Here is a 22626-nt window from a genome sequence, read left to right as displayed (position 1 = left end):
GGGCGTTGTTCCTTTGTGATTCGCCCCACCCGCTTTTAAAAAACAACGGACTCCGGCGGAGCTTTCTGGGACTGCGTTCAGTTTCGTTCTTCTTCCCGAGAAGAATGGTCAAGGACTTGTTTGGATCCATAATTTTGCTGATAACAAACGAGAGGCGGGCAAAAACATCCCTTACGTTACGATAACTTTGACTAAGACGAAATAAATCTTTGCGTAAGATTGTCACCATATCCAATTAACTTTATTGTATTTGCTATCTATAACATTGCTGGGTATTAGCAATGAAATGTCCCAATGCTTCTATGGATGCCCATTCAGGTGGTAGTCATGAGCCCCTCAAACTGACTGGAAATAGTCTTGCAAGACGGAACAGTCTCTCCAAATAAGATACTGCCCCACAGTCACCTGCCGTTGGTTTAAAAGGCATGCGCTGGGTTAAACTTGCATATGATTAAAAAGAAAAGAAGAGGAAAAGAGGAAATTTCGAGTTTTTATAAATGATCCACAGGATGATACCGCCTGCCTTGAACGGGGAGATTCTGCCGGGAACCAAAGGCTTTGAAGATTGTTTCCCCGAAAGTTCATCTCCCCTTGTATTGCTTCATTGTTCAATTAGTATTGTACTATATAATTTTTTTTATTTCTGTATTTTTATTGGGCGCTAGTCCCCGCTACCTTCTTTTTACTTTCCCGCTTATTTCCCTTTGAGGGGTTTTGTTGCCTTAATGCGCCGCTTCTCCACGCGTGCGCTGCTTCATTCAAAAGCAAAGCCACCGCTTCTATCCGCCAGATCGCCCCTTCCCCTCTTCCATTCCGCCCGGTCTCCGACACTCCCAAGACCTTCTCGCCTCCGTTCCTCCCCTCTTGCTCAAACTTCCAAAAGATACTGTTCATACCGCAGAATGTGTCACTCCCGTCGTGACGAGGTCTCAGGCGGCTCGACCAATGTGCAGGGCCGCGAGGTCCTGCCCACCAATGTCAAGCCCGTTCACTATGACTTGACTCTCGAGCCTAACTTTGAGAAGTTTACATATGAAGGTTCCGTCCTGATTGAGTAGGTCATGCCATGGAAAGGATTGAAAGCTGTTGGGGTGGGGCAATGCTGACATTCTTTGTTCAGCCTACAGGTCACCGAAGACACCGATTTCATCTCCCTCAACTCCAATGAGATCGATATTCACAGTGCAACCGTCCTGTCAAAGGGAGCTGTGGTGGAAGCCAAGCCTGAGATTTCCATGAACAAGGATGCCCAGACCGCAACCATCAAGTTCAAGCAGGCCCTTTCTGCGGGGTCCGATGCCCAGCTGAAGCTTACTTTCACTGGTATCCTGAACGATAACATGGCCGGTTTCTACCGATCCTCATACAAGCACAATGGCGAGACCAAGTACATTGCCACCTCTCAGATGGAGCCGACGGACGCCCGCCGTGCTTTCCCCTGCTTTGACGAGCCTGCTCTCAAGGCCAAGTTCACCGTGACCCTGGTTGCAGACAAGAGCATGACCTGCCTGAGCAACATGGATGTTGCGTCCGAGACCGACATTGATGGTGGTAAGAAGAGTGTCAAGTTCAATACCTCGCCTGAAATGTCGACCTACCTGATTGCGTTCATCGTGGGTGACCTTAAGTACGTCGAGACCAACAACTTCCGCGTGCCCGTTCGCGTCTACGCCACCCCCGACCAGGATATTGAACATGGACGCTTCTCTCTGGAGCTCGCGGCTAAGACCCTTGCTTTCTACGAGAAGGCCTTTGACAATGATTTCCCGCTGCCGAAGATGGACATGGTGGCAGTGCCCGACTTCAGCGCCGGAGCTATGGAGAACTGGGGTTTGATTACCTACCGCATCGTCGATCTGCTGATGGACGAGAAGACCACTGGTGCCTCTACAAAGGAGCGCATCGCCGAGGTTGTCCAACACGAATTGGCTCACCAATGGTTTGGTAACTTGGTTACCATGGACTTCTGGGATGGCCTGTGGCTGAACGAAGGTTTCGCAACCTGGATGTCGTGGTACTCGTGCAATGTCTTCTACCCAGAATGGAAGGTGTGGCAGACTTATGTCATTGACAACCTTCAGAGTGCCCTGTCGCTCGACTCGCTGCGTAGCAGTCACCCCATTGAGGTCCCTGTTAAGCGTGCCGATGAGATCAACCAGATTTTCGATGCCATTTCATACTCCAAGGGTTCGTCCGTGCTGCGCATGATCTCCAAGTACCTGGGAGAGGATGTGTTCTTGCAGGGTGTCCGTGACTACATTCGCAAGCATGCCTACGGCAACACCCAGACTGGTGACCTGTGGGCTGCCCTGGCTAACGCCAGTGGTAAGCCTGTTGAATCGGTCATGGAAATCTGGACTAAGAACGTTGGTTTCCCCGTCGTTACCGTGACTGAGAACCCGGAAAACTCGTCCATCAGCGTGAAACAGAACCGTTTCCTGCGTACTGGTGATGTCCGTCCCGAGGAGGACAAGGTCCTTTACCCTTGCATGCTCGGCTTGCGCACCAAGGACTCCATCGATGAGAACACTATGTTGACTGGGCGTGAGGGTGAATTCAAGGTCCCCGACCTGGACTTCTTCAAGCTGAATGCCGACCACTCCGCCATCTACCGTACCTCTTACTCTCCTGAGCGCCTTCGCAAGCTAGGACAGGCTGCTCGTGATGGTCTTCTCACCGTTGAGGACCGTGCCGGTATGATTGCCGACTCTGGTGCTCTGTCTGCTTCTGGCTTCCAGAAGACCTCCGGTCTGCTGTCGCTCCTCCAGGGTCTCGATACCGAGTCCGAGTTTGTGGTTTGGACTGAAATGCTTACTCGTATCGCTTCTCTGCGTGGTGCCTGGTTATTCGAGGATGCCAAGACCAAGGATGCGCTCAAGGCCTTCCAGCGCTCGCTTGTTGCCGCAAAGGCTCACGAGCTGGGCTGGGAGTTCTCCGAGAAGGACGACCACATCCTGCAGCAGCTCAAGGCTCTGATGTTCGGTTCCGCCGGTAAGGCCGACGACCCGGTTGTCATCAAGGCTGCCCAGGACATGTTCGCCCGCTTTGCCGCTGGCGACCATTCCGCCGTCCACCCCAACATTCGTGGCAGCGTTTTCACCCTCGCTCTGAAGAATGGCGGCGTCAAGGAGTACGAGGTGGTGCTGGACCGTTTCCGCCACGCCCCTACTTCTGACGAGAGAAACACCGCTCTGCGTTCTCTTGGTGCCTCGGAGGACCCGGCTCTCATCCAGCGCACTCTCGATCTGGCCTCGAGTAACGAGGTCAAGAACCAGGACATCTACCAGCCTTTGGGCGGTCTCAGCAGCTCTGTGGCCGGTATTGAGGCTCGCTGGGCTTGGCTTCAGAAGAACTGGGACGGTATCTACAAGCGTTTGCCTCCATCTCTCGGTATGCTGGGCAGTGTGGTGCAGATTAGCACTACTGCCTTCAGCACTGAGGCCCAACTGAAGGAAGTCCAGGCCTTCTTTGCCTCCAAGGACACTAAGGTCAGTTTTCTCCCATCAATTGTATTGTTTTATCGCGTATCTAACCAACTTTTTACCCTACAGGGCTACGACCGTGCTGTTGAGCAGAGCCTTGACGCCATCCGCGCCAAGGTTAACTGGGTCAAGCGTGACGGAGAGGATGTTGAGTCCTGGTTGAGCAACAACAAGTACCTCCAGAGTAAGCTGTGAACTTGATTCATGAGTTAACTCGGGCCTGGCGCCGGGAAACGGTGGTCTTTTTCGGGGTTTGATTTTATCTGAATTTTACTGGGCGAACTTTTGTGAGCAAAGACATACAGGTTTTGTCTGCTCTATTTTGTCGGAGCTCTCGCTATCCTCCACTCTCTACTAAACATGGGTTAAGCCTTTGAACTGCATGGTTCTGAACTAGAGCGAGGCAACAATATCAAAAATTTTATTGTCAAGTGCTAATACTTACGTACACCGCGGAGGGTAGAAATGGTGCAGGAATTATAGTAGAAACATCAATTATTCTAGCCACCGCACGAAATACGCGGCGGAGAGCCTCTAGCTATCTTTTACCTAGATACCATGGATGGTTCATCCTATGTGCAACACTGTAATCAGCGCCACCTCAGAGATGCATCATGTTCTTGAAATATGAAGAGCAGGGTACTCCAGTCCGTCCTATACCAAGCCGTTAGAACAGAATCAAGTGTTTACCAAAAAAAAGACTTGCCTAAAATTTGTATTTTGGAAGGACTGAACTTAAAGAAGTAAGATATCTGAATGGACCAGACAACTTCCTGAACTGTCTTGGTAATGGATTATGATGATCGTTTGATGGAGACTTGGTTGAGGTCTTGAACCCTCTCTGAGGATTTGACTCTCTTTTCACGGGAGGGACAGCGAGATGCATTTTGCAAAGAACAATTGAACTTGATAATGTCTCTCCCGAGGTTCTATTCATTATTTATAGCCCTTCTCAGCGATTCTCATCCCATAAGTACGATCAAGTACCAATCATAAGTTACAACATCCTCGCTGGCCCCTGCCCGCACCTTGGCGTCAGCCGTTATCATGATAAGCCGATTACGACTCAGAGCTACAAACGAGAGCGTGATAAGCTTACTAAATTGATTCTCTATTCCCTCCAGGCTGATCTCTGTGTCTTGGCCCCTTGGTCATCTCCCCCGCGATGGACCTTCACTGCCGATCTCCCCACCCTGTCAAGCCCCGCTCGCGCGCCACCAGGCCTGTACGGCTGAAGAAGTTGAAATGGTGACTTATATAGGGTATTGTATCCGTGAGGAACATGACAGGCCTCTTCGCTTACTGAGCACAGATGCTGGACCTGCAGGTCTCGGAAGATCAAATGCGATGAACGCCAAGAGAATGGATGTGGTGTCTGCGAGCGAATTGGGCTAGAATGTGCCGGTTATGATGTGAATCTATACTGGGTTACAGGAAAGCGAGAGGATCGGGAGATTCGTCGTAGAAGCCTTGTGCTCTGTATGTATTTTATTGATGATTCCCACAAGGTACTCGGAACTCATCTTTATAGATCGTACCCGCTCGATTTATTTGCCAAACAATGAACTTGACAAGATCTTATCGACCCTCGATACTATTGATGCGCCGTATAGTACGATCTCTATGGGGCCATTTTCTCTTTTTAATGCTCCTTCGACCGATGTATCTGTCGGAGATGCAGACGAATATGGTGAGCTTGTAAAACCAACATCCGTTGTATCTTACAAGCAATTTACACCGCACTTTGAGCTTTCCCTGCCTCTTTTTCAAGATTCAGAGATCGCGCTTCTTCTATTCCACTATAAAGATCATGTTGCCGGTCTTCTCCAGCCAGTAATTCATCCTGAGAATCCCTGGCGAACCACTTACAATACGTTCGCTCTTGAAGGGCGCCTAGATCTATTTCTCGCCCACACCCAACACCATCGTCGACTGCGTCAACTGCAATATTTCATGGCATTCTTTCATCAGCTGCATTTCATCTTCGAAATCTCAGTGGTGGATCAAAGCGGTATAACCGTCTGGGCTTTCAACATAGGACCAAGGCCCTGGCTGCCTTGAACACAGCGCTCGTTGATATCAATGATTCGCATCTGTAAACCGTCCAATTGACAGCAATGCTATCATTGGTGACTATTGATGTGAGTCTTTGATCATAACTTCTGTCATGACTGATCTAATATGCTACCTAAAGACAATCATGGGCGAGGATGTCGATTTTCCAATTCACCTCAAAGGTTGCCAACAGCTCCGAGAATACTACGGATCAAATTCTCTCAAAAGCTCAAGTCAGCCGGTTAATAGTATATGTCGTTTTCTGACTCTTCTTGGCCGATCTACGTCAACGGAACTGCAGGTGACCCAGACCACCGATGACTGGAGTTCCGAAAAGCCACTATTTAACAGTAGTGACACTCACATCGAATAAATCTACGGAATCACTCCTACTCTAGGAAATATGCTTCATCGGACCTGCCAGATTTCCGAAGCTCTGGAGCTATGCGACAGACAACACATCCCTAGCTCACTTCAAAACGCTCGCGATGTCCTCCGAGCTGAGCTGCTTACCTGGAGCTTGGCAACAGACGACTGCCACCTAGCCAACTCGGGAGCAGGACCACTCGAAATTGTCAGTCGGCAAGCCTGCGCATTCCACAGCGCTGTTTTGATCCTGTATCACCGGTCTATTGAACCGCACCCCCTGATCAATCCCCAGAAAGAAGTGTTGACCGCCTGGGAAAACCTCACTATCGCGGAACAGAAGAAGCAGTACGATATACAGAACCAGAAATACGGAGCTCCTATGTCTTGGCCTGGTTTTATCGCGGCCTGCGAGGCTGTTGACCGTCAGCCATGGATTGAGTGGTGGGAAGCCGTCCAACGGTATAATCTTGGAACTTTTCGACGACAGTGGGATATTATTCAGGAAATTTGGGATATGGTGGATGTTGGGATGTGCTGGAGGGAGGCATTACATCGGTCTGGGAAACTGATCCTGCCGATTTGACAAATCCAGCATTTGATGAACCAAGATACTTCAAGTCACAATCAATGTTATTGCAAAGAGTCACTCGCGCATCTTTCTCTGATGTCAACAGAAATATCTCCCAATATTCCTTCCCATGGAGGGGAAGAAGCTTGAACGACGTAATGCTCCTGGTCAACATTGACCAGATGAAGCTCATTTCCAAAGCATTTCCAAGGTCCGCTCCAGTACAAGGAAGTGATCAGGCTCTTCCCATCGAGGCAAAGGTCAAGCATTCCTTTAATGCCTAGGCCAAATGCTGCACTTCCGCAGATCGATACTACTGAACTTTGGCCATGTGAGATTGAGATCTGATTGACATCTTCGGGGGAGATGAGCCTGAGAGTTTCGCCGTTCTCGTAGGGTTGGCCACTGGTAATACTGTCAATGAATGAATGAGCCACTTGAATCGATAATCATACCGGACGCAAGTTAAATTCTTGAGGGAGATGGTGCCTTTGACCAGATTATTCTTTATGGTCAAAGAAAGATGTTGCGTATCGTGACGAGTCATTTCTCTTGTCTGGGAGGAAGGCAGAGCCCTCTATTGGACTTTGGATACCTTGTTAAACTTATTTATTTTCGCGTTTGGAATCGTAGACTAGGAAGCTTCCCCTCCTGACTTAACACTAATTGCTTGACATAGATTGAAACTTGGATCGATCGGGATATGCGTAGGTCGACTCAATTAGGAAAACGCGGTGGGTGGCGGATTCAGCCCATTTATCTTTCGGCCGATGCATGTGGCAACGCCAGGCATACACTTTTAAGGATTCATTATTCTATAGAATCGTTTTCGGTCTTAAATTTCCTGTCAACCATTTGATGGGTATTCTGATACAGGAAATTGGAAAAACTTTGATCAGCACTGAAGTAAAACATCACACATCCCACATTGGTTGCTTTTCTGGACTCCAAAAAATGGGTAGCGTGTATGTAGTCCAACGGAGAAGAAAAATCTTAACCCCAGAATTATTTGTTTGGTTCAATACTAGCTTATTTCTGAAGCAAGATTTCAGTCAACTCATTCCGTGCTCTTTGAGTAAGGACTGATGCCATAGGCTTAGAGCCCTCACTTCCATATCCTTGGCTGGCGAATATTTCTTTCAGAGCTTATATCTCACATTATAAAGGACCGAAGCTACGGAGATGAGGAAGCGAGCATGGCGACAGTACTGCTATGTAGAAGGGAAGAAGCTAAAAGGCGTTGTGAGTTACGAAAGACAAGCTTAAGACTCACGGGCTATTAAAGTGGGTCTTGACTCCTAAGACATTTTGTATGAGACCAAGAGTCCAGTGACTACTAGTTACCTAGTACTCATTCGTAGAATGTCGCTCATGATTTGGTAAATCGGTCGTATTTCCTGGTGGTTACTGGAAAGCTGCTAGTGATTACGACGCACAATCTACTAATTGGGTGGATGCACAAGCATGAACTTGTTAAGCTTTGCTCGGATTGAAGAATGATAGGTCGGCTGTTGATGAGCCAATGCTTCCAAGGTTCAATTAGAGCTGTGCCCGAGGAACAATATCCATTTCGACCGGTCAGTGGTCGTTGGCCGCTATTGGGGCCGCTTTTGTCAGAAACGTGATCGGGCCCGAACAAACAACCCGCCACTCCCACATGATGTGTTACATTGCGTTGCCAATGACGCTTGCAGCCAAGAAAAACTCCAAGTGTCACAACCTAAAGGGGAAGGATAGATAGAACCATATACAAAACTTCGTGTCCTTACTAGCCACGTGATCTATCGATTCTAGTTGGTTGCATAAAGGATGGAACCCTTCACATTCCTCAGGAACTCAATGCAGATCATTCAGAATTGCTCGAAATAGCACGAGTACACAGAACATTCTCCAATCGGTATGGTGAAATTCTGGAGACGTCTCCACAGCTTGATTTTCCGATCATATCACGCCAAATATGAAAGGATCCATGATGAAGAGCATATCGAAACAAATTTAGAGCATGAATGGGGAGAGAAGCGCGTGATACCTTGGGTCAATTGGACGTGCAAGGCTGTAGTCTTGCTCCTCTTGTTGGACCTAATGATTATTGGACTGTTACTTCATACCCTCGAGCCTCTAATTACTCTGCTATGCAGGAATGAAGAGCTTTTCGGCTCTCGGGTGGCTCTGCCTGACCCTAGTGTCTTACCTGCTCGGAATCGCACTGCTCACATGAGTCATGTGCCACTCATCTTGCACCAAACCACTGCGACAGAGAAGATTCCAGATCAGTGGGTGCAGCCACAAAAGAGCTGCAAGCAAGCTTACTCAGGCTTTGAATACAAGGTATATTCATATGTCTAGTCTGCAACTCTAATGCATCGTGCAGAATATATCAGCCCTCTTCTTTTGAATGTCACTAACCGTTAAACCTTTCTTGCTAGCTGTGGACCGACGCTTCAGCTCGGGATTTCCTCGCTAATCACTATCCGTGGTTCGTTAACACATGGGATGACTACGCTTTCCCTATTCAGCGTGCCGACTCAATTCGCTATTTTGTCTTGTATCACTATGGTGGTATTTACTTGGATATGGATACCTGGTGCAATCGAACCCTCCCCGTTCAGGACCTCGGATCTAAAGAGACAAAAGATTATGCGCTTTTCAAATCAACCCTACCAACGGGCGTCACGAATGACCTGTTGGTCACATCTGCGAGACATCCTGTCTATGCAGCTGCAATCACCCAACTGCCAATTTCTCATTCTTTCACTCGGGCTTGGGCTCATTTCCAACCACACAGTGCAATAATGATATCTGCAGGCCCCATGTTTTTGACAATGGTGGTAAAGAACTATTTGCTTGAACAATCCTCATTACCTTCAAAGTCTATAGAGGTCTTCAATGCAACTGAGCTAGCGTCATTTATCACTGATCTCGAAAGCAGCACTTGGCATCGAGCGGATACAAAGGTACTCACGTGGATCGGAGAGCGACCATGGATATGGTTCAGCACCGGAGCTATAGGCCTTTTCGTTGGCCTATTTGTTTTCAATCGCCTGCTTATGTTCCTTTGTGGAGTTTTTCGCAAGAATCTTTCTGATAAGTTCAGCTGCAAAGTTTTCAAGGCAGCATGAAATGGGTATGTGTGGTCTGAACTTCTGATCTTGGTTACAGGGAAATAACCTTGGAGTATGTATATTGTAACACTTGTGAAGTACATAACCGGACTCAACCTTGAAAGGTTGCCAAATCGATCTGTTGAGGGCGCCAAGTCTATGATATGTGTATAGTATCTTCAATGTTTTCAAATGTTCAATCACATATGCAATAAATATTATATGAAAAGGTCTATTCTAACTATCATCTACCCCTTCGATTATGTAATATTCTGCTAGCCAAAAAACTTTCTGTCCCTGGTTCACCACTGCATAATAAGGATTATACCACCCATTATATCGAATCAGTTCTTCCAGTCAGTCACACATTCAAAATGATATAGTAGGGTTTAACACGTAATTTGGATAGGTACTGTAGGCGGTGGGAAAGGCGGGGCTTTAGTGAGTGTTAACACCTTTGTCCTATCATTTGTCCTGTCATAATGGAGTGCAGATCTCTCTCGATATAACTTCCTCAAATGTACAAGTCAGCGCGGTTCTGCAGAGCCGCCGAACTAAACTGAAACGGGTAATTGGGTGCGATTCCGCCCTTACACAGCCAATCAAATAGTCAATAGAGTGGCACGAGAACAGCAACAATATTTCGTTAATGGATTCAAAGAAATACCTTTGTAAGGCTGAATTGAAATGGCCCAGCGGGGGATTTATAAACTCCGTTGCCCATTAGCTTCTCTCAGATCTTCAACCATCACTTTAGCATCAACCTTAACCCTGTCCAACTCAGTGTCATGTTATAGTTCAATCTGGCACTTCGGTTGTTAGGCTTCAGTCATTGAACTATCCTGACACTTCTGCTTCCGCAACTATTTGGATTCTGATGGCCATGTTGGGCCATGGCAAGGCTGCAAGTCCCTGGGATGCGAACGAGACCAGAGTCTCGGGATTAGATGGAAGAAATTGGCTGACGATGTATCATGTTTCTAGACCCTCACAGTGACAGGATATGTTTCACCCCTGGAAAGCTACAATTTGTGGCTTGGTGGGCTCCCAAAAGATGGCAGTGAACCCTGGATGCACCAAAGGTTACATTGTGCGGAAGCCAATTACATCACCGACAATCGGATTGGCATCAGTTATCCGCACCAATTACCGTGCTTGGCGTCTGCTCAAATCATGCAGCTCCCCGCTCAATTTAGGTCTGATTGGCCTACGATCGGATTATCCTTTCCACTTCGACTGCTAGACTCAAAGTTCAGGGCGCCAGTTGCCGGTCTAGAATCATCGAGTTCACCATGTTAGATAATCTGCTGGAGTTAGAGAGTCCGAATCTTCATTCAATCTCGCATCACCAGCTGATGCCTGTGCGATCTTGTTATGGATGCCGCGGGTATGCCCGAGGGCCACACAGCCACTCGGTCGATCCGCCCCCACTCGAAAATGAGAACGGGGTGCGTGGAGTGCAAAAGAAGGAGAATAAAGGTAGCAGGGATTAAATCTGCTTGCAGGTCTTGCTGCAGGGTGCACAAAGATAACAATGGCTAATCACATCTGCAGTGTGATGAGGGTAAACCAACCTGCATTCGATGTAAACACCGACCGGAAAAGTGCAAATATGAGTTCAAACTCTCATGGACGGGCGGGAGACCTTTCAAGAATCGTCGCCAGAGTGAATCGCAGAGCGATTCTCAGAGTCCGCCCGAAGTTCACAATGCATCTAGTGCTTCCACCTCCTCGGAATCGTCCGATCGAAGGCCGTCTATCCTCTCTACGTCGAGCACAAGCTCGGGAGAATGGGTGTTCGAGAGACAAATGCCCATGGGCGCGAGTGTCCTTGATCTAGGCACGAGTGCAAAAGAATCAACCAACAGGGAGCACCCACGACTTATCACACAAGAGATTAATATCGACTGGAAATGTACTTCAGAGACTACATCCTTAGACGCAAATCAAGTCACAACTCTCTCGCAATTTCTGGCTCGACGATATCCTTTCAATAAGCGACCTCAGCAAGACAAAGACTCCGATGGACGACCGAACTACTACTGGGACATATCTCCTTTTCAGCAGCGAATTCATTATGCACTCTCCAACAACCCTGCACAGCTCAGCGCTTCACCCGAAAGCCGCTTTTTCCTCCACCACTACATCAACACAACAGCAGACGTGATCTTCCCTCTTTCATTAACGGGAAATCCTCTGCGGGAAGACCTTCTCCAATCAGCCATGTCAAATCCGCATCTCCTCAACGCATTCCTCGCATGTGCCTGTTCCCACTATGCTCGCCGACACGAGGACATGCCCGTCCACATGGAGAGGAGTATTGCCAAGTTCACCAACGCAGCACTGAATGGCCTAAGACGGGCGATGCTCGACCCAAAACAAGCCGGCAAACTGGAGACTATCAGCACTGCCCTCGCATTATGCACATCAGACGTGATCTCCGGCGATCTAAGCACGTGGCGAATACACCTGACGGGCGCAAACAAGTTAATCTTATCCGCCTTCCAATCCTCATCCGACGAAGACGCCAGGACCCCGATGGAAACATTCGTGATCAAGTGGTATGCGCTCCTGGACATTTTCGCCGGGGTCTCCGGTCTACGCAAGAGCTCGAACCCCGGCGGGCGCTACTGGTCCTCCAACGATGATGACACCTATATCGACGAGTGGACAGGCTACTCGCTAGATCTGATCCCGATCATTTCGCGCATCGGGCAGATGGCGAGAATCCAGCAAAAGAGAAGTCGGGTCATGGCCGTGAATGACAATTCCGAGGATGAGGAGGTTGACACGCAACTGCGAGAAGAAAGTCTGGAAGAATTTCGAGATATGGAGAGTCTGATCTATTCACTGTATAACCGGACTGCGCATCCGAATTTGGTGAATCACCCTGATCCAGCTACGAGGAAACGAGCGGTGGAAATGCAATGCATTCACCGGGCGTTTCTATATACGGCCCTGCTTCACTTGTACCGTCGTGTGCAGGAGCTGCCTAAGCACCATACCAAGGCGGTTTATGCGGTTCATATGATCATCGAGACGATTCAGATGATTCCGCGGGAATCATCGTCGAATATCTTGACGTTGTGGCCCGTCTTCACGGTCGGGTGTGAGACCGATGATCAGGATCAGAGAAATATCATTGAGCAGAGGATTGCGAAAATGGAGTCCTTCGGAATGGGGAACGTGGAAACCGCCCGCCAGGCCATGCATGCATACTGGGAGAGCGGAGCGACAGAGAGATGGGATATATTCCTGGAGAATTATCCACAAGACATTGTCCTGTTCTGATTATTGTTTATACATAAGCGACTTGCCTTCTATATCAATCTAAATTTTGTCAATGTCAGGCCTCAGTTTTCCCTGTTGATTTAACCTCAACAGTCTCTGAATCCGCAAGCCTTTCCAAAACCTCATATGTCTCCGAGGACAATTTTGGTCCCTTGTAGATTCTGCTACCCCCGATGAACCACCAAACAACGACCAAGATCGCCATGCCGTAGGACACAAGTGATGTGTAATTCATGGTCGCCGCTGTAACCGGTGGACGGTCATATGGTAAGCAAAAGAAAACATTCGAGACGAAAATATAGATCAGAGCAATAGCATTCACAGCATAGCCCACAATTCCATCACCAAGGTAGAACCAACCAGGCGGCGCTCGTTTGCGCCCGGTGAAGAAGTGGACGGCAATGGCTATACCGTAAGACGTGGAAGACATGACAGCGTACGAAGCAACGAGGGCATTGAACGCCACTGTCGAAGCAACGTACAGCGCTCCCAACGCAGTGCTGATCAACGCTAGAAAGTAACATGAGCGACACAATTCAATAAAGGGTCACACAACTTACTGATCAAAATATTCGCTCTTGCAGGCATTACATTGTGCTCGTCAACCTTGGAGAAGAAATCAGAGAATGGCAAGGCGCCGTCGCGGGCAAATGCCCACACGCATCGCACGGTCGCAATTTGAGCACCGATACAGCCGGGAATGGCGGCGATAAAGATTACAAGACCACACGCGAAAGCTGACCTTGTATCACCGAATGCGATTTGCATGATGCCTGCGACGGGGAAATTATCCTCGGAGGCAGTCATGATGGTATCCAGGTCGCCGGCTGCATAGAAGAGGGCGACGAGGAAGCAGAAACCCCTGATCAGTATTAGCAGGATTCCTTCAAGAAAATACATAGGATCTTTACATTATGAACGAGCCAAACCATTGAACCATCACTGTCTTGGCAATGTTCTTTGAAGGATTGGGCACCTCCTCAGCCATGTGTGTTGAGCTGTCAATTGTACCGATTGAGAAGGCTGGAGCGACAAGTCCCAGAATAAAGCTCACACCCGTTGGCCAGCCTGTCGAATTGGTGTATTCGGTCCATACGAATGAACTAGTCGAATGGGATTTGGGAAGAACGGCGAGACAAACGATGATGGTGAACCAAGCGCCGACATTAATGAATACTGTATCTCCGTTAGTGTCATTTCTCCAAAAATAGATGTCCACATACATCCAAACTTGGTATAATAAGGTAATATCTTGTTACCAAATTGAATAAATGCCGCAAAAGACCAGTTGAGAACAACAAACACCACGAACACATGCCAGGGTTTACTGACATACTCTGGGTGGTAGAGTTGATATAACCCAGTCACTTCAAGACCAGCGACCGAGTATAATGAAGCAAGTCCGAGAGTCCATCCTAGCATATTGAAGTATCCAGTCAGAAAACCAACCGGTCGGGAGTATTTAGGACCAGCCAATGCTGCCGACCAGTGGTAGACTCCCGCAGCAGTCGGCATAGCCGAAGTCAACTCAGCCATGGATAAGGCAATGAAGAGGAAGAAGAAATTATCAACAATCCTGAGATTCATTAGATGCATATTCATTCCAGAGTGTTTCCCCACTTCATACCATGTGTAGATCAATCCGGCGGCGCCGCCATTATAGATTGAGGTGATGAAAGTTCCTATGATCGCCGTCTAACCAAGTCAATTTTCCAGGCAACTGAGGGTCAACGAAGGGAATATATGGATCCATACCCAAGCACTTGCGGTAATGATGGCATTGGCGGCCATGGAAAATGGAGTGAATTGTCGATCCAACTCCTCCTTGTGGCCAAGCGCCGCCAATACGGTCGCATCATCCTTGGATGGGACCAAAGCCATATTACTTTTTAGTAGTAAAGTAGTTGTTCAGGGAATAAAAGCCATTATGCAGGGAAAACAATCAGAACATTCCAATGCAAGTTAATTCCTTCCCCCCTGATTCAGGCCAGACCTGGAACGCATCTCCATCGCAAAACCTTGATTTCAAACTTAATTAGCGTCTTGTTGGGTCGCATACTTAACCAAAGTGGGAAACTCTGCAGGTACTTTTGTTTCATGTGGAGAAACACTTACACGAAATGCGATCTGTGCATAGACTATAAATCTCCGTTTCTGAATTTTAGTACTCACACAACCTCAACCTGCAACCTGCAACCCCCGCACCAATGAAAGTGTCACTTCCCAACACAGTTGATAAAATCGTGACTGGTGATGCTGGTACGATAGATAATCCTATCGATGCTCTCATTATCGGTGCTGGTCCTTCTGGTAAGGAAAAACAAATACATGATGAAAATCAGAAACTCTGGTATTGATTGTTCCGCGGCTAATGACTTCTAGGCATGGTATGTCTTCGAAATCTGCTCAGAGATGATCCTCCACTCTCAGTTCTTGCTGTGGAGCGTCAGGCAGTTCCCGGCGGAATTTGGACTGGCCATATCCCAGAATATTCAACTCTCCAAGATCTGGTCGTCGAATATGAATGTCACGGGGTCAAGTTTCCTCGACGAGAGCCTCAGAGACGGGCATCGAGAGATCAAGTTGCTGAATTTTGTCAAGCATATTTCCAAGAATTCCATCTCAGCCAACATGTGCTGTGGCAGCATGACGTGGTCCATGTGGAGATGGTCAAGCCGATGCTTCATAAAGTTGATCTTCGTCCCTTGGTAGAGGGACTGGAGAACTCCGTCTCTCGGACCATTTACACGCGAAGTGTTCTTGTTTGCACGTATGTTAAGTCCATCTTAAAAGTTGTTTTGGATCTGGACTAATCTACCGCAGTGGACACAATATGTATCCTTACATGCCCAAATTTCCGGGCCAGGAAACGGCAACTTTCCCTATTATACACAACAATAATATTCGCGAGGCAAAGGAGATCCCTACCTCGGACGTTTTAATTGTCGGAGCAGGTCCCTCGGCCATGGATATCATCCAGCAAGCCTGCCTCACCCAGAATGCAACCAACGTTCACCTGGTTGCACGCTCTCCTCATTGGTGCGCTATCAACGAATATTTTCTGTGCTTAGCTAACAAACCATAGGGGTGCCCCAGACATGTGGTGGCCATCACTATGGAGATTTGGATGGACAGATCTGCACTTATGCCGAGTCTTGTACCGAATCCTACCAATCTTCGTTGTGGACGCCATTTTATACTTTATCCACTACATCTGGGCCCTGATCCAAGGCGTCCCAGAATGGCGACCTCCATTCCGTAGGTACCCTTCCATCTCCAAAATATTACATTTCTTACTTTACTAAAATGTCGCAGATGAGGGTGCATCCGCCAAAGTAGGCTACATCCTCCGATCCCACCTCGTCCCGGCGTACAAAAATGGCCAATTCAAGATCCACAATGGCTGTGGTATCAAGCTCATCGACGGCGATAGTGTCGCCCTGACGAATGGCACAGTCCTCAAACCAAAGATGTTCGTCGCAGCAACCGGGTGGTCTACTGATTCTTCCTACCTCCCCGAGGGCTGCGAAGCAGGAGAATACGACTCCCTGGCCGCTGCTGATGCGGAGCGCCCTCTGTACCTCCGCTTCTACGACCAGGACTACCCCGGGATCTTCTATATATCCGTTGCAGCGGGTTTCATCACGTATACTGAAAACGCGTCATTTCTCAGCCAAGCTGTTAATCAGATCTTGAGAGGCACTTGGACTCCGCCGTCTGCGGAAGAGATTAAGAAAAACAATAGGGAGGTCGCGTTGCATCATATTGCTCTTCCTGGGCTTATTGAAAATGATCTTGAAGCTGCGGGCTTCAAGGATCTGAGAGGGAAGAATTACCGTTAGGATGCACATTTGAATCATGAGGTACGAAGGTGTGAGTACTTTGAGGAAGCTGATGCATAGTTTGGGGTTCGGATATGTTTGGTGTATCATTTGCATAGCTTTGATCTTAGATCGGGGCATTTATGAGCTTCAATGTTTTGACGAATAAATAGAAAATACATATGGTGTGTGAAACAGGCTCTCCCTCGGTACATTTTTGAACCATCATTTTCAAATTTTGAGGTCGATAATCTCCACAACCATCCATATTCTCTGAGAGAGAGCCTTGTTCATGGATAGAAAACCGTACTCAACTCGTAAACAAACCACATGCAAGTGACCGGTTCACATAAATTTTCAATTATTCCAATAGTCCTCATGTAGCGCTGTAGGTTGTGTCATCCGCTTCTCAGTGCTGCATCTACCCATCTGCAGTTTAGTTCGCTATGACCGATAACAGCCACAGAAAAACAGTCTTTAATTGTCTCTGTTTTTGAGTGGCAGAACACATGCGCATCATAAATTCAATATGTAGACAATTCGACTATAGTCGGACTTGATTCAATGAAAATGAATATTAAAGCGTTTTATAGCACATCAATTCTTACAAATCACTACATTCATCCATATACTATACAAATTTCATTTCAGGATATCTGACTACTCTTACGCTTTCGGAGGCCCGTCGCCGGCGAGGAATAATATTGGGATGATTCTTGATGGCTCGAGATCTCTTATAGAGACTATCACTAAAAGGAATTAGTTTTGGCTAAGGAGATTAGTGGAAAACATACCGAGAAAAGAACTTATTTCATCCGCGCATATGGCTATAAAGTAGCCGCCTCCCGAGCCCATCAATTTTTCCAATAGATTGTTCCTGTTTGAGAACAGCTTCAATTTCACGATCTCGCTCAGCCCGTTCCTCGGGTTCATCAATACAAAGCCGGATACCAAGACGCCGCCGTATTCTCTGGAGCGTACGCGCTGAAGAAGGCATGCCCTCTTTTTGGAGAACATCTAGGATCTCTTTGGTATTTAAGCGAGGAAGAAGCTGGGCGACGCGGTTTTGAACAGTGTCAGTTTTGCGGCTGCAAACAATCTCCCACTTTTGTAAGCGTTTTTTGATTGTAGATACGCCGATGGTGACATCATGGCGTTCTTTCAGCATGATCATAAGATCTCTAGCTGATTTGCCTTCGTTGAGGAGTGCGATGATTTCATCTTTATAGGGATCGAGGTTAATTGTTGGTCGTGGCATAGAAAATCCAATGTTGGCAATTGGTGGAGAGCTGGTGTGGAGAACGAATTACACCATAGGAATAGGATAATAAGAGCAGTGTTTAAGAATATGGTGATACAATTTCTACGCTAAGCTCAAAATGACCACACTGCCCAAGGGTCCGTTTTTAAAAGTTGGGGCGCAATTCTTGTCTCCACATAGATCATCTACTATGATTTATACCACGAGTTCCGCTCTACCTTTTCTCCTTCCCTTGTTTCTGCACCTGACCTCAAATTGGGTACATTCACCTGGCATCTAAATGAAGAAAGAGATTGATTGGACCGTCCATTCGTTCAGAAGACAGCCCAGAACGATCCAAGTATCAATCAATATATTCTCCTTTCTCTCTTCACGACGATGACTATGCCTGGAATTTTGCAGCGTCGTCTTGACGAACCGACTTTGACGACAGAAGCAAAGTTCTGGCCAGGTGGTATTCCCTCTTTCATCAAGTCCCCAACGGGGAATTTTAATATCGAGCCCTACGATTTCCCTCCAATTGTGAAGGGCTGGAATCGCTTTGTTCGGGAAAACTGGGTCTCGCGCGACGATGAAACGGATGACTCCAAGGCTCAGCAACGCCGATCCCTGATTGAAACCTGGGTCACTGCTCAGCAAGATTTTCGAGATGTTCGTTCTATGACTCCATAATTACGCCCATGACACCATACCTTTCTGGGCATACAAGCTAATATAGAACAGTTATATACAAACAAGGCCCCGGACTCAGAGGAGCGATTCTCGCGTAAGTTAAGAGAAAATAGGGTTTCTTTTTACTGTTGTTCTTTAACAGTCAGTCCGCTATGAGTATACGTTTCCTGACCTACTGTAGGAAATCTCCAATTACGTCTGTTACTATCACAGCAAGCTTGTCCCTTGGGACTTATATCTTACTGCAGACGCCCCAAGACCATCAACCAACTGGGCGCTTTGGTTGAAGATTCAGTTGATGTTCTATGATTACAATAGGATGTGGGGTCATATCGCACAAGAAACATTTACAATCACGCCGAATAAAAATGATTCTGTTACTCTTGATAACATCAAGCGGTACCAGGCTCTGGAGACTGCTGATTTTAGCATCTTAGCGTTTACCAATGCGGGAGAGGCACTCTATCATTCTTATCACCCCCCTCCAATTATTGTGGATGATTATGCGCTAAATACCGGACTGGTACCCCTTATTTTTTCCTACACTAATGGCTTGCCTTATCGGGGATACCGCATTCGTGCCTTGAATTTCTTTTCTTTGTCGTTGCCCATCATAGGGACGGGAAAGCGATTAGAAAATTTGATTGGACCATATGGTCAGGAGCAGGACCCGATTGATGAGAGGGTTTATTTTGCCGACAAAGCGTAAGTCTAAAAGCTTGGAAGGTTATGAGCGATATGAATTAACAATATGTTCTTTGATAGGCTTGACATGAGAAAAGGGCTTTTGGAGATTCTATTGACTGAGTCAGAGGAGCAAGAGGTGGAAGCTGACGAAGTAGAGGACGCGTTGATTGAACTAGCTCCGGGCTACGTAGAAGCAGAGGCAGAAGGAGATGGGCTGGCAGAAATTTTTGATTTATTTGGCTCGGGATTTCAATCCATTCTACTGGCGTGATGTACATAATGATTATATGCATGGTAACAAATGTATCCAACATAGCCAGCCTTATAGCTGCAGGGACCAACCTTGGAATATTTGAATACATAGAGTAAGGGCCCAGATTCGCAAGGCTGCATAATATTACATAAGGTTACAATGTTTCGAAGGCTGGCAAATAAGGATCTGGACCCCAAAATTCCAGGGCCAATAGATTCTAAAGCAGAAGTGGTATCCATTTAATAAAAGTACAAAGAATTCAGCACTGCCACAAGGTTGGAGGCCACTAAGCCCAGCCACCCTTGCCACCAAACCCTGAACTATCCTCGATCTTCTTTCCAGGGCCACGATGAGGTCTGGATTGCGCAGCTTCGTGCTTGCGTAGTTCCTCGGGAACGCGGGAAATGGGTGACTTGATGAGCATCTGCTTGAGATCGTACCTGATATGCCGGTCAGCTTAGGTTGAATAGAAGGAAAAATTAAGGAAAAGGAGACATACATAACGTCGCTATCTTCGTTACCAAGGAATGTGATGGCAACACCACTCTTTCCTGCACGACCGGTACGACCAATTCTGTGAGTGTAACTTTCGATCGATGTGGCCATGTTGAAGTTGACGACGAGGGACACGTCCGGAACATCAATACCACGTCCAGCAAGATCGGTTGCGACCAAGACTTCCGTTGAACCGTTGCGGACAGAGGCAAGGGCAGCCTCACGTTGGTCTTGCGTTTTCGAACCGTGTAAAGTAACGGAAGAAAAGCCCATTTGCTTGATTTCTCGAGCGATAGCATCACAGTTTCGCTTGATGTTGACGAAAACAATGATAGGAGCTCGGAACTCGCCTGATTGGAGAATTTCGGCAAGACGCTTCTTCCGCTTGTCTTCGCCAGGAACGAATTCCACGCGTTGCTCGACCGTATCGACGGCCTCACCAACGCCGCCAATAGTGATGATGGCAGGACGTCGAAGGTACTTCCGGGCAATGCGCTCAACGGCTGCGGGCATAGTGGCTGTGTACATCATAGTCTGGCGGTACCTGTCTCGGCCTCCAAGGTGTTGACTCATACTTTGCGGATTCTCAGCTTCTTCGGTATCAGGCTTTTCATTAGTGACAGGCAGAGCGTCCAGGATCTTGTTAACAGGCTCCTCGAATCCTAGATCAATCATGCGATCTGCTTCATCCATAATCACGTAGCAGCACTGACTGAGAACCAGCATTCGTCGCTCAATACAATCAACCAGACGACCAGGGGTAGCAATGATGATTTCTGCACCATCGCGCAGACTGTAGGCTTGTTCCTCGAGCGAATGTCCACCGACAATACTGACAACATTGAAACCAAGAGGCTGTGTAAATTTCTTGGCTTCAATCTCAATCTGCTGAGCCAATTCACGAGTAGGCGCTAGAACAATAGCATAGGGCCCATCGTTCTTGCGCCACTCAAACTCATCAAGACGAGGAAGTTCCGAGATGTAGACAAGAAGCGGTAGCAAGAACGCAGCAGTCTTACCGGAACCTGTCACGGCAACACCGATGAGATCACGCGATTGCATGGCGATGGGAACGGCGGCGCGCTGGATAGCAGTGGGTTCCTTGTAACCAACCCGGTCAATAAGCTCCAGCAAGCGCGGCGGAAGCTGGCTCTCGCTCCACGAACGCATCGGATTGGGCACACTGCCACCCCTGGTGGCGATATTGAAATCTTCCTTGAAGATACGCCAGTCACGCTCGCGCATGTGGCTCAGTTCCTTCTCGCTCCAGTGCTTGTCCAGCTGGTGACGTGTGCTCTCCTCACGACGACGGCGTTCCATGTCCAGCATTTCTTTCGCGCGCATGCTGCCGGATTCTTGATCCCGAGACTGGATTGCTTGCGCGTATTTGCGCGTCACACTGTCCGCAACATCATCCCCAAATCCAGCCAAGCGGCCTCGCCCGAAGAAGTTTGCTTCCTGTCGGTGCTGATATAGCGGATTGTAGTCACCACTGGTATCTTCCTCGGTGTTCCATTCGAAGTTAAATTTCTTGTCTGTGGTGCGCTTGCGCTTCTTTTGCGCAGAAAAGCTCGATGCTTGCTCTACTCCCATGTATCGTTTCTTGATTAATTCTGCCTCTGTCTCGGCTTCATCTTTCTTTGCAGGTCGTTTATCAGCCTGAGATTTCTTTCCTCCTCTTTGTGGAGGTGGAGGAGGGTCCATGTCGTGATTGCGCCCTCGCATAGCAGCTGGTCCTGACGGCGCATCGCCACGCATTGAGCGTGGTCCTGTCGGGACTCTTCCATTTGTATTTCTGCGATCGTTGTCCGTGTCTTCGGATGTGAATGATGGTGCCCGGGACAAGGAGCCAATGCGATCAGCGCCGTTCGTTGGCGCCTTTGCTTGTCGTTCGGCCTCTACCTCTTTCGCCCGCTTTTCTAGTGCCAATTTCTCGCGCTGCGCTCTGGACAGGAATTTTGGCTAATGTAAATGATCATGTTAGAAAATGCCAGGGAGATTGAGACGCGAATATTTCGCTATGGGATACGATAATACCTTCGCAGCCGCAGCTTCTGCTTCCTTCTTCTTGCGGATGAGATCCTCCACACTTAACGGGGCCGCAGCCGGGCGCTTCGATCCCCATCCTTGCTTCTTTTTAGTTGCTTCAATGGGCGGAGCAGGTGGTATATCATCCGGGGGAGGAGGAGGGGCTACAGCATCTGGGGGGGGTGGAGGGGCTGCAGCATCTGGCGGCGGCGGAGGAGCACTTGAGTCCTCGGGAGGTGGAGGTGGTGGTGAGGGAGGACGTTCAATAAAGTCTGACGGAGGAGCTGGAGGGGCTAGAGGGTATCCATTTGAGCCATTCATCTCGATTTCATTCATCATGGCACGGGCTTGACAGTATAGTGATGAATGAAAGACCCGATTTGAATCTCAAGATGCCGCATATCAAATTTATACGGCGAACCAAATGTGCCATGTACGCAGTTCTCCACATTGAACCTGAGATGCGCGTTAATTTAGTTTCAAACAGCGCTAGAACATTGTTCATCGGTGAGTGTTCCCTACACAGTATTTCAAGAGTAGTTT

At 47.9% G+C, this 22626-nt stretch overlaps 9 protein-coding genes across 9 annotated transcripts; 6 read left to right on the top strand and 3 right to left on the bottom strand.

Moving 5' to 3' along the window:
* Positions 1–902: 902 nt before the first annotated feature.
* On the top strand, positions 903–3677 carry N7520_006265 (M1 family metallopeptidase; the record flags this gene model as incomplete). The annotated part of the gene is made up of 3 exons (XM_057140199.1): positions 903–1054; positions 1121–3488; positions 3552–3677. 3 exons carry the CDS (start codon positions 903–905, stop codon positions 3675–3677), a joined length of 2646 nt encoding a protein of 881 aa, XP_056994205.1.
* A 970-nt stretch (positions 3678–4647) lies between these two features.
* N7520_006264 (Zn(II)2Cys6 transcription factor domain-containing protein) lies at positions 4648–5543 on the top strand (the record flags this gene model as incomplete). Its single annotated transcript, XM_057140198.1, has 3 exons — positions 4648–4707; positions 4772–4961; positions 5014–5543. The coding sequence occupies 3 exons, from the start codon at positions 4648–4650 to the stop codon at positions 5541–5543; spliced, it is 780 nt and encodes a 259-aa protein (XP_056994204.1).
* Positions 5544–5940: 397 nt separating this feature from the next.
* On the top strand, positions 5941–6489 carry N7520_006263 (uncharacterized protein; the record flags this gene model as incomplete). Its single annotated transcript, XM_057140197.1, has 1 exon — positions 5941–6489. One exon carries the CDS (start codon positions 5941–5943, stop codon positions 6487–6489), a length of 549 nt encoding a protein of 182 aa, XP_056994203.1.
* A 4901-nt stretch (positions 6490–11390) lies between these two features.
* Positions 11391–12866, top strand: N7520_006262 (fungal specific transcription factor domain-containing protein; the record flags this gene model as incomplete). Its single annotated transcript, XM_057140196.1, has 1 exon — positions 11391–12866. The coding sequence occupies one exon, from the start codon at positions 11391–11393 to the stop codon at positions 12864–12866; it is 1476 nt and encodes a 491-aa protein (XP_056994202.1).
* A 55-nt stretch (positions 12867–12921) lies between these two features.
* N7520_006261 (uncharacterized protein) lies at positions 12922–14747 on the bottom strand (the record flags this gene model as incomplete). Its single annotated transcript, XM_057140195.1, has 6 exons — positions 12922–13376; positions 13427–13728; positions 13778–14042; positions 14090–14442; positions 14494–14561; positions 14622–14747. 6 exons carry the CDS (start codon positions 14745–14747, stop codon positions 12922–12924), a joined length of 1569 nt encoding a protein of 522 aa, XP_056994201.1.
* A 326-nt stretch (positions 14748–15073) lies between these two features.
* N7520_006260 (uncharacterized protein) lies at positions 15074–16708 on the top strand (the record flags this gene model as incomplete). The annotated part of the gene is made up of 5 exons (XM_057140194.1): positions 15074–15176; positions 15249–15636; positions 15690–15905; positions 15952–16124; positions 16182–16708. The coding sequence occupies 5 exons, from the start codon at positions 15074–15076 to the stop codon at positions 16706–16708; spliced, it is 1407 nt and encodes a 468-aa protein (XP_056994200.1).
* Positions 16709–17498: 790 nt separating this feature from the next.
* N7520_006259 (uncharacterized protein) lies at positions 17499–17945 on the bottom strand (the record flags this gene model as incomplete). The annotated part of the gene is made up of 1 exon (XM_057140193.1): positions 17499–17945. One exon carries the CDS (start codon positions 17943–17945, stop codon positions 17499–17501), a length of 447 nt encoding a protein of 148 aa, XP_056994199.1.
* A 381-nt stretch (positions 17946–18326) lies between these two features.
* Positions 18327–19578, top strand: N7520_006258 (uncharacterized protein; the record flags this gene model as incomplete). Its single annotated transcript, XM_057140192.1, has 4 exons — positions 18327–18599; positions 18672–18714; positions 18869–19325; positions 19386–19578. 4 exons carry the CDS (start codon positions 18327–18329, stop codon positions 19576–19578), a joined length of 966 nt encoding a protein of 321 aa, XP_056994198.1.
* Positions 19579–19846: 268 nt separating this feature from the next.
* On the bottom strand, positions 19847–22422 carry prp28 (mRNA splicing protein PRP28; the record flags this gene model as incomplete). Its single annotated transcript, XM_057140191.1, has 3 exons — positions 19847–20000; positions 20060–22017; positions 22093–22422. The coding sequence occupies 3 exons, from the start codon at positions 22420–22422 to the stop codon at positions 19847–19849; spliced, it is 2442 nt and encodes an 813-aa protein (XP_056994197.1).
* Between the last annotated feature and the right edge of the window lie 204 nt (positions 22423–22626).

This window comes from Penicillium odoratum, assembly GCF_028828045.1.
Source record: "Penicillium odoratum strain IBT 22623 chromosome Unknown utg000005l_segment0_segment0, whole genome shotgun sequence".
Classification (NCBI taxonomy): Eukaryota; Fungi; Ascomycota; class Eurotiomycetes; order Eurotiales; family Aspergillaceae; genus Penicillium; species Penicillium odoratum.
Note: the sequence above shows the minus strand (reverse complement) of the source record. Positions and strands in the feature narration are given on the sequence as shown.